Source organism: Macrotis lagotis, chromosome 2, assembly GCF_037893015.1.
Source record: "Macrotis lagotis isolate mMagLag1 chromosome 2, bilby.v1.9.chrom.fasta, whole genome shotgun sequence".
NCBI classification, from domain to species: domain Eukaryota; kingdom Metazoa; phylum Chordata; class Mammalia; order Peramelemorphia; family Peramelidae; genus Macrotis; species Macrotis lagotis.
The window spans coordinates 230,241,731-230,257,232 of NC_133659.1; the positions used below are offsets into that span (position 1 = coordinate 230,241,731).

The 15,502-nt window shown below is 35.4% G+C and overlaps 1 protein-coding gene across 1 annotated transcript in view; it reads left to right on the forward strand.

The window, feature by feature from the left end:
• GLP2R (glucagon like peptide 2 receptor) overlaps positions 1-15,502 on the forward strand; it is a 79,125-nt gene that overhangs the window by 43,447 nt on the left and 20,176 nt on the right. Inside the window, exons 9-10 of the mRNA XM_074220640.1 lie at positions 1,635-1,704; positions 9,682-9,770. Of these exons, the coding sequence (XP_074076741.1) occupies positions 1,635-1,704; positions 9,682-9,770 (159 nt within the window). The remainder of the gene's footprint in view (positions 1-1,634; positions 1,705-9,681; positions 9,771-15,502) is intronic.

Genomic DNA, 15,502 nt, shown 5'->3' on the forward strand with positions numbered 1-15,502 from the left:
AGAAAGAGTAGCAGAACTTCAGAGCTGGAAAGTACCATAGAGAGGAAGAAATAGATCCAGGCTAGTTCTTTCTCAGGATGGAGATGTTAAAGTAAGACTACCTTAACAATGACTTTCAATTTTGCTTTTTTCCCCTCTATTTTCTTCTCCATTTCTTCTCCACTTCTCACAACCTCACACCCAAACCACTACAAAACCTTCTAAAATGTCTTCCTGTCTCCAGGCTGTTCATCTCAAAAACACTATATTCTCTGCTACAGGTTACTCATTGCCTATGCTATGACATTCAGACTTCTCTGTCTGCTTTTAAGGGTCTGTCAAAGTTTGACCATGCACCATTTACTTTAGATTTTATCTCCTGCCTTCTCTTTATTGATATATATGGATATATCATAATGTTTAATGCCTCGGATCATAATTTTTGCTTCACATGGGTTGCTTTTCCTTATTCATAGGTTCATAGATTTAGATTTGGAAGAGGACTCAGAAATGATTTTTATATTTTGCATATGAGAAAACCAAAGTTTAAAGAGGTTAAATTACTTGCCTAAAGTCACACAGTTTAAAAAAAAGTCAAGGCAAAATCAAAAGCTCTATTTAATAGCTGGAGATAGCTAAGTGGATGCAGAAATAGTCATGGGGTCAGGAATAACTGGTATTATACCTGGGTACTAATCTTACTTCTTACACTTATAAGCTGAGATAACATGGACAAGTCACTCACCTTCTCAGTCCAAGTTTTCTTATATAGAACAATTCCTGCAGTGATTCTGGAACCTGCCCTGTCATAACCTGATTCATTTCTTCCTTCCATCTATCAACTTTTCCAGATTGTTTCCAATTTGTCTTTGTATCTTTGGCCTCTAGTAAAGTACCAGGCACATAATAAGAATAAATGATTGTCACAAATCACTCCCCTTTTCTACTATTGTAAGTTCCTTAGGGGAAATAGCCATGCTGCTAAATTTTCAAATTCTCACTATCTGGCACAGTTATCTTTTAAATAGTAGATAACTAATAAATAATTGCAAAATTAAATTGAAATCACTTTTCCAAATTAAACATAGCAGAAAAATATAAGGAAGCATCATAATTCTCATCATTACCATCCTCTTTATCTTTTTTTTTTAAACGGGGTTAAGTGGCTTGCCCAAGGCCACACAGCTAGGTAATTATTAAGTGTCTGAGACCGGATTTGAACCCAGGTACTCCTGACTCCAGGGCCGGTGCTTTATCCACTACACAACCTAGCCACCCCTATCTTCTTTCTCTTAAAAGAACTCTATACCTCATTCCTATTCCCCCTTCTCTCTTTGACCAGGCTTTAAGGCTATCTTTCTTGCCTCTATAGACAATCTCACCCCCCACTCAGTCATTCTTTACATTGGACAGCTCCCAGACCCATCTCTATCCCATCTCCTCCTAGTTAACTTTTGACCCATGTTAGTAAAAGATAGGAGCCTTCCTCAAAACTAGACAGTGTTTTTTTTTCTCATCATTTTATGCTTTACTTTATACAGTTAATTGTGGGAAATAGTAGTCTCTGCAATGAAGTATCTGGGGACACAGAATATTTTTCTTTTAATGTCTTCCTCATTTCTAAACCTACCCTTCTGTGTGTTATTTCTTCATAGGTGCTGGAAGACACACAAAAATAAAAATATCTGGTGGATCATCAGAGGACCAATATTTCTTTCAATTACAGTAAGAACCATATCTTCTCTTAATTTTCTGGCAAAGAATGTTCAGTGCCTCTTGAGGGGTTGAGCATGAACAAAATCTGTTGCAACCTGGTGGACATGATAAAAATCAGTTAGGACATGATGTCTTTTATCCCTCAAGAGAAAATGCCTTTTCTGACCACAAAAAGAGAGAAAATGTCTTAAATTAAGAAAAATTGATATCTTTATTTTCACCAACTTAGATTTCCTTCATAATGCTGTATATTTTATTTTATGCATTTTAAAAAGCATTATTCTGAGAAGGGTCCATGGTTTTCACTAAACTTGCCAGGAGTCTATTACACCAGGCTAAGAAACTCTGCTAAAGGTTTTATAGCATTTAAGTTTTCATTGTTTTACTTACTTTTTTTTTTTGAGAAACTCATTTTTATGAAAATGATAGTTTCATATTCCAAAGAAACCCCAAGGAATAAGGAAGCAATATTTGGGACCTGATTTAGTGTAAACAGAGTTTTGAAGAAGAAACCCTAAAGAATGATAGCATTTGTGTGGTTTCTGGATTCAGAGCTAAAGCTGAAAAGTAGAGTAGTTAGCATGGCATGAAAATGGCCAGGAAGTGACATCATAGTTCTGTGACTGGACAAGATCTTGTAAATTCTCACCAATCAGAAGAAGCCCAGAGTCTGATAAAATAGGAGAGAGTGTTATGAATCATTTCATTTTTAGATAGTCTATACATAGCGATTAAATTGTTAGTACTCTAAATGTGAGATCCTTGTTCAAAAATCAAGTTGGTTTCTTTCTGGGGAAACTAAATAATTTTCACAACAAATAAAATCAGAGGTAAGGAAGTTACAAATAAATGGAACAATATCTCACAAGATCTCCTTGGAGAAGCAGCTTAAAGAATTGGTACCAGCCTGAGAGTCCAAAGCATTATTTTATGAGACAATTGATCAATTTATATGATGGTTCTCATGAAGAGCAAATGTAAAAACATCACCATGAAGATAATTATAACTTTCATTCCATTAGCTGTTGCAGGGAATGAGGAAGTAAAGAAATTCTGTAAATGACTTGTTAAGGCTCTTCAAATAGAATTCTATGTACATGTTCTTTAATAAATAATCATATCAATTCAAAGGTGATCATTGGAAAGGATGGTTAAAAACATATTGAGAAATATGACTCAGGTCAAAGAAACAACAGATGCCAAAATTATTGACTACACACAAGCCTCATGCTTATGTATACCTTCTTAGGGGAGACACAGGACTTGGAATCATGAGAACAGTTTTAGAGATAGGATTTGAATTCTAACTCTGATACTAGCTGGATTACTTTCATTTAGCCTTTCTAAATCTCAGGCTCTATGCTTGTAAAATGGGAGCGAGAATGCCTATAATACTTGCCTCATAGCAATGTGTCAAATGAATTGATGCATAGAAAATATCTTGCAAAACTTGAAGTTCTCTATAAATGTCAGCTATTACTTAAGAAGACCCAAAGTTGTCAAGCACCAGCATAATAAAAACAAAGTAGATACATATTTCTTTTGGGGGCGGGAACCAGATTAGAGAGTGAACTAATATACAGAGAGTAAATTCCCTCTAAGTATGCAGATCTATATCTATACTGGCCCAGCATCTTAAAGAGCTTGCCTTAAGAGTTTTAAATAGTCTCCTGGGACACTGGGAGGTTAAGAGATTTGCCCAGGGTCATACAAGAAGTACAGACAATTCTAGCTTTAAGTAAGCAAATTTGACTTGACTTTACAAAGAATTCTGAAAGAAATTCACATAAAAAAAATTTATGTTAATTTGACTGAACAGTACTGTACTCTCTCTACTCCTATCTTTCAGCTCCTTGGACTTTTTCCCCTGCACCCCAACAAAAACAAAAAACTACAACAAAGAATCCTAAATAATATTCCCTTCAAGTGAAAGCTGAAGAATGCTCAGTGGAGAGAATACCACTGCAGCCAACAGATTGGAGGCAACTTGAGACTTCCATTGCCTAGAGATCACTTCTTTGCCCACCCTGTTAGTTTCTGCCTCCCTCCTCCATTTTTTTCCTTTCAGTTTTGGCCAGAATTCTGTGTCTTCTTCCTTTTCCTCTTACTTCTGTCTATAGCACCAATATGTTCTTGAACCCGGTATCCCCTTCCTCCACAGCAGCCTCCATCCTACAAATTACATAATTCGCATTATATAAAAATTCCTTTTTGAGTTGATGTGGAATAGCTTACAAAAAGCAAAAAGTGTCTGTGTCAGAGCTGGGACTTGAATCCAGTTCTTCCTAATTTTGAAACTAATCTACTATCCTCAATACCACACTGAGTAATACTTGGTGCATAACTCTAAGGATCAAAGGGTATGCCTTTTTTTAGACCAGTAAATTTGTTAGATTTATGAGAAAATTTAAAAACTGAGAAAGTACACACATATCGATCTCTATGGCTTCATTTTCACCTTTTTTAGATGTGAGAACATTTGGCACTTTATAAAAGATTTACAACTTTAACTAGGGTCATTTTCACTTTGTGCAGTTTTGAGGAGCTCATTTATAAAGAAGTCAGCAAAACATAAGCTGCCAACATTTGATCCTAAGCCATTCATTTGCTTAGATTTACTAGAAAATTGGAAATTCAAAAAAATAAAATAAAATTTGGTAATTTCACTAGGAAACCCTGAATCCTAGAGTTATTGGGTTATTGTGGAATAAATGGCTACTGCTACAGTATCTCAAGTTGAGATGTCTTTGGTGTGAACCTTCCACATTACAGTGCCTTTTACCTTTCAACACTGTATATATATATATATATACCTATATATATAGGTATATATATATATATGCTTAATCATTATTATCTCTGGCTAGCTGTCTCCCTTTTGGAATATTTAGGTTCCCAGGAAAGAATTTCACAATTTGCTACATGTAATATCTCTCAGAGGCCCAATGGTAGCAATGTTGTGAGGGAATATACCATGCCTATTCACCAATTTAGCTCTTCATTTACAAAAACGGTTTACCAAAAAATCCAGCTTTTTATAATAATGACACTTTTAGATCTTAAACATCACAATTTACTTAGCAAAAGAACAAAAGAAATCCTGATACCAGGTATTCATAAATTAAATACAGAAAAAAACCAAATAAATTATAATCTATACAGACCTGAGTTTTATTTTCCCGCCAATGCACTCAGCATCTGTGGGAGAGTGGGCACACACAAAAATCTAGGAGAGAAGCATATGAATGAGGGAAAGCTATGTGCTTGGAATAACATAACTCTAGACTACAGACCTAGCTGTTATGGGTTAATTCATGAACATGTGAATAAAGCAAAGTACTTCTCTGTTTATTGTTCCTCTTCTGATCTTTACAGCTTTTGATTTAGGCAAAGCTCCTTCTTCTATTCTCAAAAGGACAAAGCTTGAACAACTTTTTCAACTTACTTTCAACCTAGAAGGGTATAGGAATGTCGAATTGGAAGTTATACTTAAAGTAATAGAACTATGAAGCTCTCTCTGAGCTTAGAATTCTCTTTACACAAAAGTATTCTTTATTATCCACTTAGATCTCAAAATCTGTTTTTCCCTTTTCTACTTTTATCACCAGAGGCACTTGGAAGAGTCTATACCTCATACTAGAGGTCATGCTGAAGGGAAGTAGCTATATCTGGACCAATGAGATCCAGATTCTCTTTAATCATTTAGCAATTCATTTTACCTGACTGATCTTACTCTCATCATAGAGCTATGCCAAAGACAAAACTGCCCTTTTCTCAACCACTCCAAACACACTTGACCACTTCACCTATTCTTTTGTGGATTGTTGTCTTATTTAAAAAAAAACAGCTTTTAGTGGTTTATATCTAAGTATGGTATTTGAGCAATTCACTTTTCACTTGTAAGGTAAAACTGACCAAATCAACAATATTTATTTAAGCATCATATAGGTTTTTTTTTAGTTTTTTGCAAGGCAAATGGGGTAAAGTGGCTTGCCCAAGGCCACACAGCTAGGTAATTATTAAGTGCCTGAGATCGGATTTGAACCCAGGTACTCTTGACTCCAGGGCCGGTGCATTATCCACTGTGCCACCTAGCTGCCCCCTGTATCACATAGTTTTTAAACTTGTGATTTTTTTATTTTGTGTTTTCTTGTTTTACAAGAATTACATGCAAATTAACTTAGGAACCATAATGCCCTGCAGAATAGTCCTCCACAACTTGTGTCCTTGAAAACTTTTTCATACTTACATTTTATCAGTTTTCAATAAATAAAGAGTTTTTCTTTGCCCCTAAATCATCACACTTTTCACATACAAAAGATGCATTGTCTTACATTTTTTACAAGGTGATCTAAGCCTCTTTGTTGATGCCATATTTCATTTTACACTATAAATTGCTCATGTCCCAACTAAAAACTAGTTTTTTTTTTTTAAAAATAGGACTTTAGCAATTTTTATTAAGCTGAAGTTCTTTTCTCATTTGACACACAAAATTATTCACCTATGAAAGAGACAATACTTATGTCCTTTGAGAGCTGATTTAATTATTTTTCTTCATATAAAAGTTGCTTTTCTATCATCAGTCTCAAACTTTTCCATATGAAAGAGCTAAACTATCAAGAGTAGAACCTTACATCTGGCATGCCCTACTTACAGAGAAAAACATTTTGTACTGGATGATGACCAAACATTTTAAGATTAGGTGAGAGTTGAAAAACAGAAATGCTAGAATGACTTTGCTTGCCTAACTTGGTAGCAAGTTTCAGAGTTTAGATCTTTAGGGAGCAAATCTAGAGAGTTTTCTTTCTATCAAGCCCAATCTAAGGGGTTCTGTTCTTAACACAATTCCAACATGAATCCCTTAGTGTTCATATACTCTTTGGTTGTCCTTGTAAGAAGTTGAAAGCAATATGAATGTTTATACATGCACATACATTGTTCAGTCGTGTCTGACTCTTCATGATCCATTTGAGGTATTTTTTTTTTAGGTTTTGTGAGGCAGTGGGGTTAAGTGACTTGCCCAAGGTCACATAGCTAGATAATTTTTAAGTGTCTGAGGCTGGATTTGAACTCAGGTCCTTCTGATTACAGGGCCCATGCTCTATCTACTGCATCACCTAACTGCCCCATTTGGGGTATTCTTGGCAAAGACATTGCTGTTATTTAGTATTTCCTTCACCAGCTCAGTTTCCAAATAAGGAAACTAAAGCAAACAGGGTTAAATGACTTTCCTAGCATCACCCAATTAGTGTCCTGAGGCCAACCACTGTAATACCCAGTTGTATATGTGTGCATGCATGTGTAAACAGAGGAAGAAATAATAACTTATCATCTAAAAAGCACTTTAAGATTTATGAAGTACCTTACAAATATTACTTCATTTTATCCTCACAACCTGAAAAATAGGTATTATTTTCATTTCCATTTTATTGGAGCAGATAGAAGTTCAACATCATACAACTGATAAATGACTGAGGTCAAATTTAAATTCATGTCTTTGTTTTAAAATTTATATGATAACTTTATTATATATTTTAAAAGAATAGTAAGCTGTAAATAATAGATTTGCAGTTGATATATATATATATATATATAATCATTGTTTATTACTTGTACTAGCATAACTAAAAGATACCTGCTTGCATATCTTCTTTACTTTTTTTTCAATGATTATGACCTCACATCAAACAAACAGAGACTACTAGAGCTTTCCCTTCTCTGAGGAAGAATAGGGTCCTTCCTAACAGTGCTTTGGGGCTAAACCCAAATTCTAAGCTCACAGGGGGCATTCCATTGCCTTCACAAGTCTGTTCACATTCTTGATCTACCCACCACAATAGAATCCTGGATGCTTTCTATCTTAACCCTTTGACTTGTTCCATGTACCCTAGAATATTTTGTGATTTCTGTGAGATAATCCTTTCACTCATGTCTTTCTGACTCAAGATATAGCATTCAATTCAGTCTTTCTAGCCACCTCTAAAAAGAAAAATAAAGGCACAGAGAAAAGTGGGGAGAGAAGCCTCATTACCACCTCTCTGAATTTTTTCAATAGCTTCCTAAATGGTCTCCCTACTTCAGTAGAATCAGGTTTAGGATGTTGCTTGACATTTCTTAAGAGGAAGACCTAAAAAGAAATGAATTGATTATATTAAAGCAGTCAGTTTTTAGCTTAGATACCTTTATCTGATTTATGGCATAGCTTGGAGCATCTTATCTAAATTTTTGTGTACTTTGGACTGATCCCCTAGCTGGCAGACACACTGGTAGGCTGGATTCCCAGAGAGCAGCTGTTACCTTGGGTGCTATAAGCAATTCTGTGGCTCTGTACTAATAATATTATAGGTCACTCCTGTCCCTTGACCCTTCACCCACTGATGAGTTCCTATTAACAGTGATTCCAATAGACACAATTGGGTCAAAGTAATGTCATGTGATAAGATTGCACAATGTAGTTAGATACTATTAACATCTGTTGTGGATGAAAATCTCATATTTAAAATACCAATAATTAAGTTATGGGTTATAGGATATGGAATATATTAATGTAGAGATTTTCAGGAAAATGTTAGGTAGTTATCTTCCTCAAATTTTTGGTTGATTTTAATAGTTTTTCCTTGAAAAAGAATGAAAAAATAATCTCTCAAGATCTCATCAAGTATTTTAATTCTATGGTATTTAGAACAAGATTATGTGATTTAGTGAGAATCAGTGTGGTATAAGGATACAGAATGCTCTTAGAGTCAGGAAGACTTGATTTCAAATTTCTTACCTCTGACACATCCTGGCTATATGACACTAGCAAAGTCAATCTAACCTCTCACCAGGAAATTCTTTTTTTTAAATTTATAGTATTTTAATAATATTTTCCCCAATTACAAGACTTTTTTACATTCATTTAAAAGATTTTTTGTTTCAAATGTTGTCCTTCCTTGCCCCCTGCCTGAAATAAGAAATAATTTGATAAAGGTTATATGTGGGCAGTCACGTAAAACATATTTCCATATTAGTCATGCTGTAAAAAAAAAAGAAACAAATCCATTTCCCCCCAAAATAATTTCACACAAAAAAAATGAAAAATAGATTTCCATCTACATTCAAATTCTGTTCTTTTGCTGAATTTGGATAATATTTTTCATCATGAATTCAGGCAACTCTCTTAAGTTGTAAAAGAGCTATCAATTTGCACTAATAGAGGATGTTCCTAATCTGGAGCTCATTACCCAGATGAAATCACAGGTCTGAAAAAAGAAAGGAAGGAAGGAAGGAAGGAAGGAAGGAAGGAAGGAAAGGAGGGAGAAAGGAAGGAGTGAGGGAGAAAGGGAGGGAGGAAGGGAGCGAGGAAGGGAGGCAGGAAGGAGGGAGGGAGGAAAAAAATCAAACAAAACATTATTTAAATGCTTAGATTTCCAACTTGTGTTTCTTATGTTGTGACACAATGTGAGGAAGTGGGAATACAAGGATGGAAAGACATAGTCTTTACCCTTAAGAAAATTTCAGACTGATTGAGAAGAAACTGCACATTTAATTGTGATATACAGGAGAAATAGGATAAGCATCAGAGAAAGGTCCTCTGAGAAAGCATAAGAATTAGAAAGGGAGAATACTTATAACTTAGAGGATCAGGGAAGTCTTCATCAGAATGAGGAGTCTTGAAAAATAGACCTAGGAGGCAGCTAGGTGATGCAGTGGATAGAATACCAGCCCTAGAGTCAGGAGGACCTGAGTTCAAATCCAACCTCAGATACTTAATAATTGCCTAGTTATGTGATCTTGAGCAAGTCACTCTTAAACCTAATGCCTTAAATAAATTTTTTCAAAAATCTAAAAAAGAAAAGCAGACCTAAAAGAAAAAGAGGTATTTCAAGATGTGAAAGTAAACTCAAGAGTCTCCTGATTTAGAAGTCTGAGAGTAAATGATTTAATACAATTGCTCCCAGGACTTTGTATACATCATTTACTCACTTGTATTTGTTCTTTTTATAGGTCAATTTCTGGATCTTTCTGAAAATTCTCAGGTTGCTCATGTCTAAGCTCAAAGCTCATCAAATGTGCTTCAGTGATTATACATACAGGTGAGTGGACAAAGGGGACTGTTGGCATAGATATGCATCTAAATTCCTAAACTGCCAGACATAATGTATTTTTGTTTTGTTTTGTTTTGTTTTTTGGCAAGGCAATGGAGTTAAGTGGCTTGCCCAAGGCCACACAGCTAGGTAATTATTAAGTGTCTGAGGTCAAATTTGAATTCAGGTACTCCTGACTCCAGGGCTGGTGCTTTATCCACTGTGCCACCTAGCTGCCCCAGGCATAATGCATTGAGAATGGAATGGCTGACATTTATAAATCCCTTTAAGCTCTGCAAAGCACTCTACATATATTATCTCATTTGATACAATAACCCAATGAGATAAGTATTAAGGTTATTATCCTCATGATAGTTGACACATTGGATAGAATGCTTATCCTGGAGTCAGAAAGAAGGGAATTCAAATCCAACCTCAGATAACTGTGTGACCCTGGGCAAAAACACTTAACTTCTATCTGCCTTAGTTTTCTCAGCAGTAAAATGAGAGTAATATTAATAGCATCTAACTTACAGGGCTCTTGTATCAAATGAGAGGCAACCAGTATACATAATTGCAATAATTTAAGTCCAAAGATCCCTAAAATGAAGTCAAATGTTATATAATTGTTCTGACCAATCGACCCCAGAAAAGAGTTAAGGAATCCAATCCTCCTTTTCTTGAAGAGATGGAAGGACATAGGTGTGGGATGTTAACACACTATTAGCAGTAGAGACTATGCCAACTGGTTTTGCTTAAATATTTTTCTCTGATACAAGGGATGTCTCACTAAATTGGGATGGGGTGTGACTGGTGCAGGTATACCTGGAAATGTTTGAAATATAAAAACAAAAGGGTTTAATAAAACTTTAAAAAGCCAAGCAACATAGGTGGAGCCAAGGTGGTAGAGAAAAGAGCCTAAGCTCTCCCTCAAATCACTTCAACTCCCTTTAAATAATGCTATAAAACAATTCCTGGAATGATTGAACTCACAAAAGGTTGGACTGAAATAATTTTCCAGCCAAAGACAATTTAGAAGATTGGCAAGAAAAAGTCTATCACACCTGGGTGTGAGTGGAACACAGTACAGTGGTGGTTATATCAGTGCAGACTAGAACTTCTCTCCTCACCCCCCCCCCCCCCCCCATACAAACCAGGAACAGGCCTTGGGAGTCATTGAATCAGCAAAAGTAGCTTCTACTTTTGGAGCTTACAGGCTGTAGATGGCCAGGGGGTTAAACAACTGACCAGAATGAGATTACAGGTGTCTCTTTGCTACCACTTGGGGAAGGACTCTGTTGCTTTGCCCATACTCAGATCTAGATCACAGATCTGGGTAGTAATTCCCAGGTGAGAAGGAGAAAAAGCATAGTAGAGCTTATGGAGCAAGGAACCTGGTCACAGTGCTAGGCAGAAGAGTGTCTATCATCACTCACAGACCAGAGCACAGATTTAAAGAATAGTAAATGTACTTCTTTTTAGATCATACCACCTTGGAAGAACTAAAAATTTACAGGTCCCTGTATCTGTGAAAATAGCTGCACAAAGCCCTTAAAGCTTGGGACAATGTGTCCTCCATTCCAGAAATAGAGCTCTATTTTAATAAAGCATTAGAAGTCAAGAAATAGACTGGGAAAATGAGCAAACAATAGAAAATAATTCTGACCATCGATAATTACTGTAGTGACAAAGGAAGATTAAAGCACACACTCAAAAGAAGATAACAAGGTCAAAACTCCAACATCCAAAGCCTCAAAAAAAACCCAGGAATTGGTTCCAGGCCATGGGAAGGTCAAAAAATGATTTTGAAAATCAAGTAAGAGAGGTGGAAGAAAAATGAGAGTGATGCAAGAAAATCATGAAAAAAGAGTCAACACCTTGGTAAAGAAGAAGACTCAAAAAAATTGAAGAATATAGAACTTTATAAGAGGAATAGACTAAATAGTACAAGAAGTACAAAAAGCCTTCAAGGAGAAGACTAATTTGAAAAAAGCAGAATTGGCCAAAAGGCACAAAAATTTGCTGAAGGGAAAAACCCCTTCAAAAGCAGATTTGGTCAAATGGAAAGAAAATAATTCTTTAAAGTTAGAATTGAACAAATGTAAGCTAATGGTTTTATAAGAGATCAAGACACAATACCAAAAGTATGAACTAAAAGAATGAACTTTATAACTTAGAGGATCAGGGAAGACAACATGAAATATCTCATTGAAAAAAACAATTGACCTGGAAAATAGATCTGGGAAAGATAATTCAAATATTATTGGACTATCTGAAAGCCATGATTAAAAAAGAAGCAAAGGCATCATCAGTAAAGAAATTATTAAGTAAAACATCCCTGATATTCTAGAACCAGAGGATAAAACAGAAAAGAAAAGAATCCATCTATCACCTCCTAAAAGATCCCAAAATGAAAACTCCCAGGAATATTTTAGTCAAATGCTAGAACTCTCAGGTCAAGGAGAGAATATTGAGGCAGCTAGAAAAGAAAAATTCAAGTATTGTTAAGTCACAGTTGGGATAACATAAAATTTATCAGCTTCTACATTAAAGGATATATGGGTTTGGAATATGGGGGTAAAGAAATTAGGATTATAACTAAGTATCACTTATCTAGCAAAACTGAATCTAAATATTCGGGAAAGGGGGAAATGGATATTTAATGAAATAGAGTGCTTTCAAGTATTCTTGATGAAAAGATCAGAACTAAATAGAAAATTTGACTTTCCAAGATAAGACTCAAGAAAACAATATAAAGGCTTCTCTCTGAAGAAGATCTGGAATCACATATATTCTATCTTAAAGCAGGAAGCCAGAAAAAGACTGTCTCAATTATCCCAGTCTCTCAGATCCACTCTGTTGTCGATATAGGCACAGTCCTGTCCATCAATATGCAAATGTCTAGAATCGAGAGTGACATATTCAAAACTTTCTTCTTCTTTTTTTTAAGCAAGGCAGTTGGATCAAGTGAATTGTCCAGGATCAGCTAGTGTCAAGTACTGAGGCTGAATTTGAACTCAGGTCCTTCTAACTCCAGAGCCAGTTCTCTATAAATACTGAAATCTTTTTAAGTCAAAACAGAGCTCTGGCCAGTTTTCTCCAATCATTTGACACTTTAACAGTAATTTTTCGATGTCTATATGTGCCATAGAGGCTAAAGTTCTCAGTCTCCAAACAGAACAAAACAGTAAATAGACAAAAAGGACTTTACTTAATTCTGCCCTCATTAAGGTACAACAACTATTCTTTAGTGAGAAGAGATAAGAAACTGATTCAGACTGTGAAGTATTTAAACCTTCAGTACAACTGAAAGTCTTAAAGTAAAGGTTAGATACTCTCTTGCTAACATAGTAGAGAGCATTGAGTCTTTATTGTTGGTCCCTTCTAGCTCTAGACCTATGCTCATAAATTGACCTCTGGAATTCCTTCCAACAGTGAGTTTTTGTGATTACTCTGCTAAAGTAAGTTAATCTTAGTTATTCAGTAGGATAACTGTCCTGATTTTATGTCTATATCTGACTGAATGCCTACACTTGGTCCCTGGAACCAATAGTTATAGGTGATGATATACAAAGATGCCAAGTTGTTAAAGAATTTAAAAAACATATGAAGACTTTTCAATTGATCCTAGAGCTAATAGTTAATCATTGAAATTTTTTGAGTGGGGGGGTGATATTGTCAGAGCTAAATTTTACATAAATTGCCTTGGCAGCCAAGTGGAGAATGGATGGATTTGTAGAGTCTTGATGAAGAAGACTAATTAGAAGATTATTTCACCAATTCAGGAGATAATGAAACCTAAATTAGGACAGTAACTTTATAGGGCAAAGGAGATTTGCATGAGGGATCTTATGATTGGCACAGTCCTTTTATATTGCCAGAAACCAGGAAATATACTTTTCCAAATGATTCTCAAATGCATAGCTGTAGATTGAGGGGATCTATGGTTTTGACAAATAATTCTGCTTATAACTGCTACCAAGTAGCAGCAAATACTAAATTAATGGGTTTGAAAAGATATGTCCCCTCCAGGCTCTCAGATGATGCCTCATATCTGTCAGTGATACCATACTTTGATATGATGACTACCACAGACTTTGAAATGCTTAATTATACATTGAATTTTGAGATGTTTCAGTTACAGTGTATAAAAAATATTTCACACCATGTGAACTTCTAAAATGTTTTCTTGGAGAAAATATTCACAGATTTTTCATTTGAAGTTACCTTTTGAACACTTACTTCTTTATGCTTCATGAAAGTTATAAGAAAATCATATATTTTCACTGCAAAACTTCTAACCACTTGCATCAATACAGAAGTACCATTTTCTGCTTTTCCTTGTTTTTGGTTTATTTATTTTATATTATTACAATAATCTTGTTGTAAGAGTAAACATAAACCCTCCAAAAAAGATGAGAAACCTCAAGAAAAGTGAGAGAGAAAAAAATGTACTTCAGTCATTGTTCAGATTCCAATGGCTCTGTTTCTGGGATGAATTGCCTTCTTTATCATGAGTTCACCAAAGAAGTTGCTTCAATATTTTTTCCCACAATTGCTATTATTAGCTATATTTCCCCTCCACTCTATTCCTTCCCACTCTCATTTATTTTATTCTCTCTCTCCTTTTACCCTGTCCTTCAAAAATGATTTGTATCTGAGTACCCTCTTGCATGATCTTCCCTCCCTTCTATCTCCTACTCCCCTCTTCTCTCCCCCAGTCCCCCTTATCCCATCACTTTCCTCTCATTTTTCTTTAAGGTAACATAGATTTCTATACCCTATTAAGTGTGCATGTTATTTCCTCTCTGAGCCATTTCTTTTTATTTTATTTATTTTTTTTCCTGAGCTATTTCTGATGAGAATGAAGGGCTCATTCATTACCACTCACCTTCCCCCATTGAAAAAGATTTTCTTGACTCTTGTGTGAAATATCTTATCCCCTTCTCCTTTCTCTTCCTCCCAGTAGTTTCATTTATCACCCATTGACTCCATTTTTTTACTATATTATACCATTATATTCAACTCCTTACTATGCCTTGTCTATATATGCTCCTTCTAACTGCTCTTATAAATGAAAAAGTTCATGTGAGTCATCAGTATCTTCTTCCCATTCAGGAATACAAATAGTTAAACATTATTAAGTTCCTCTTAGTTAGTCCACCCTCTATATGGTTCACCTGAGTCCTATACTTGGAGATCAAACTTTTTGTTCAACTCTGGATGTTTCATTAGGAAAGTCTGAAAGTCCCCTGTTTCATTGAAAGTTCATCTTTGGGGTGGTTAGGTGGCGTAGTGGATAAAGCACTGGCCCTGAAGTCAGGAGTACCTGGGTTCAAATCCGATCTCAGACACTTAATAATTACCTAGCTGTGTGGCCTTGGGCAAGCCACTTAACCCTGTTTGCCTTACAAAAACCTAAAAAAAAGTTCATCTTTTCCCCTAAAAGAGGATATTCAGTTTTGGTGGGTGGTTGATTCTCAGTTGTAAACTAAGATCTTTTTTGCCTTCTGGAATATCATATTCCAAGCCTTACAAGTCCTTAATATATAATCCTGACTATAGAGCTATGGTAGTTGAATTGTTTGTTTCTAGCAGCTTTTAGTTTTTTTCCTCTAACTTAGTTTTGGAATTTGGCTATAACATTCCTGGTAGTTTTTCTTTAGGAGTCTCTTTCAAGAGGTGACTGGTGAATTCCCTCAATTTCTATTTTACCCTCTGCTTCTAGGCTCTCAGGGAAA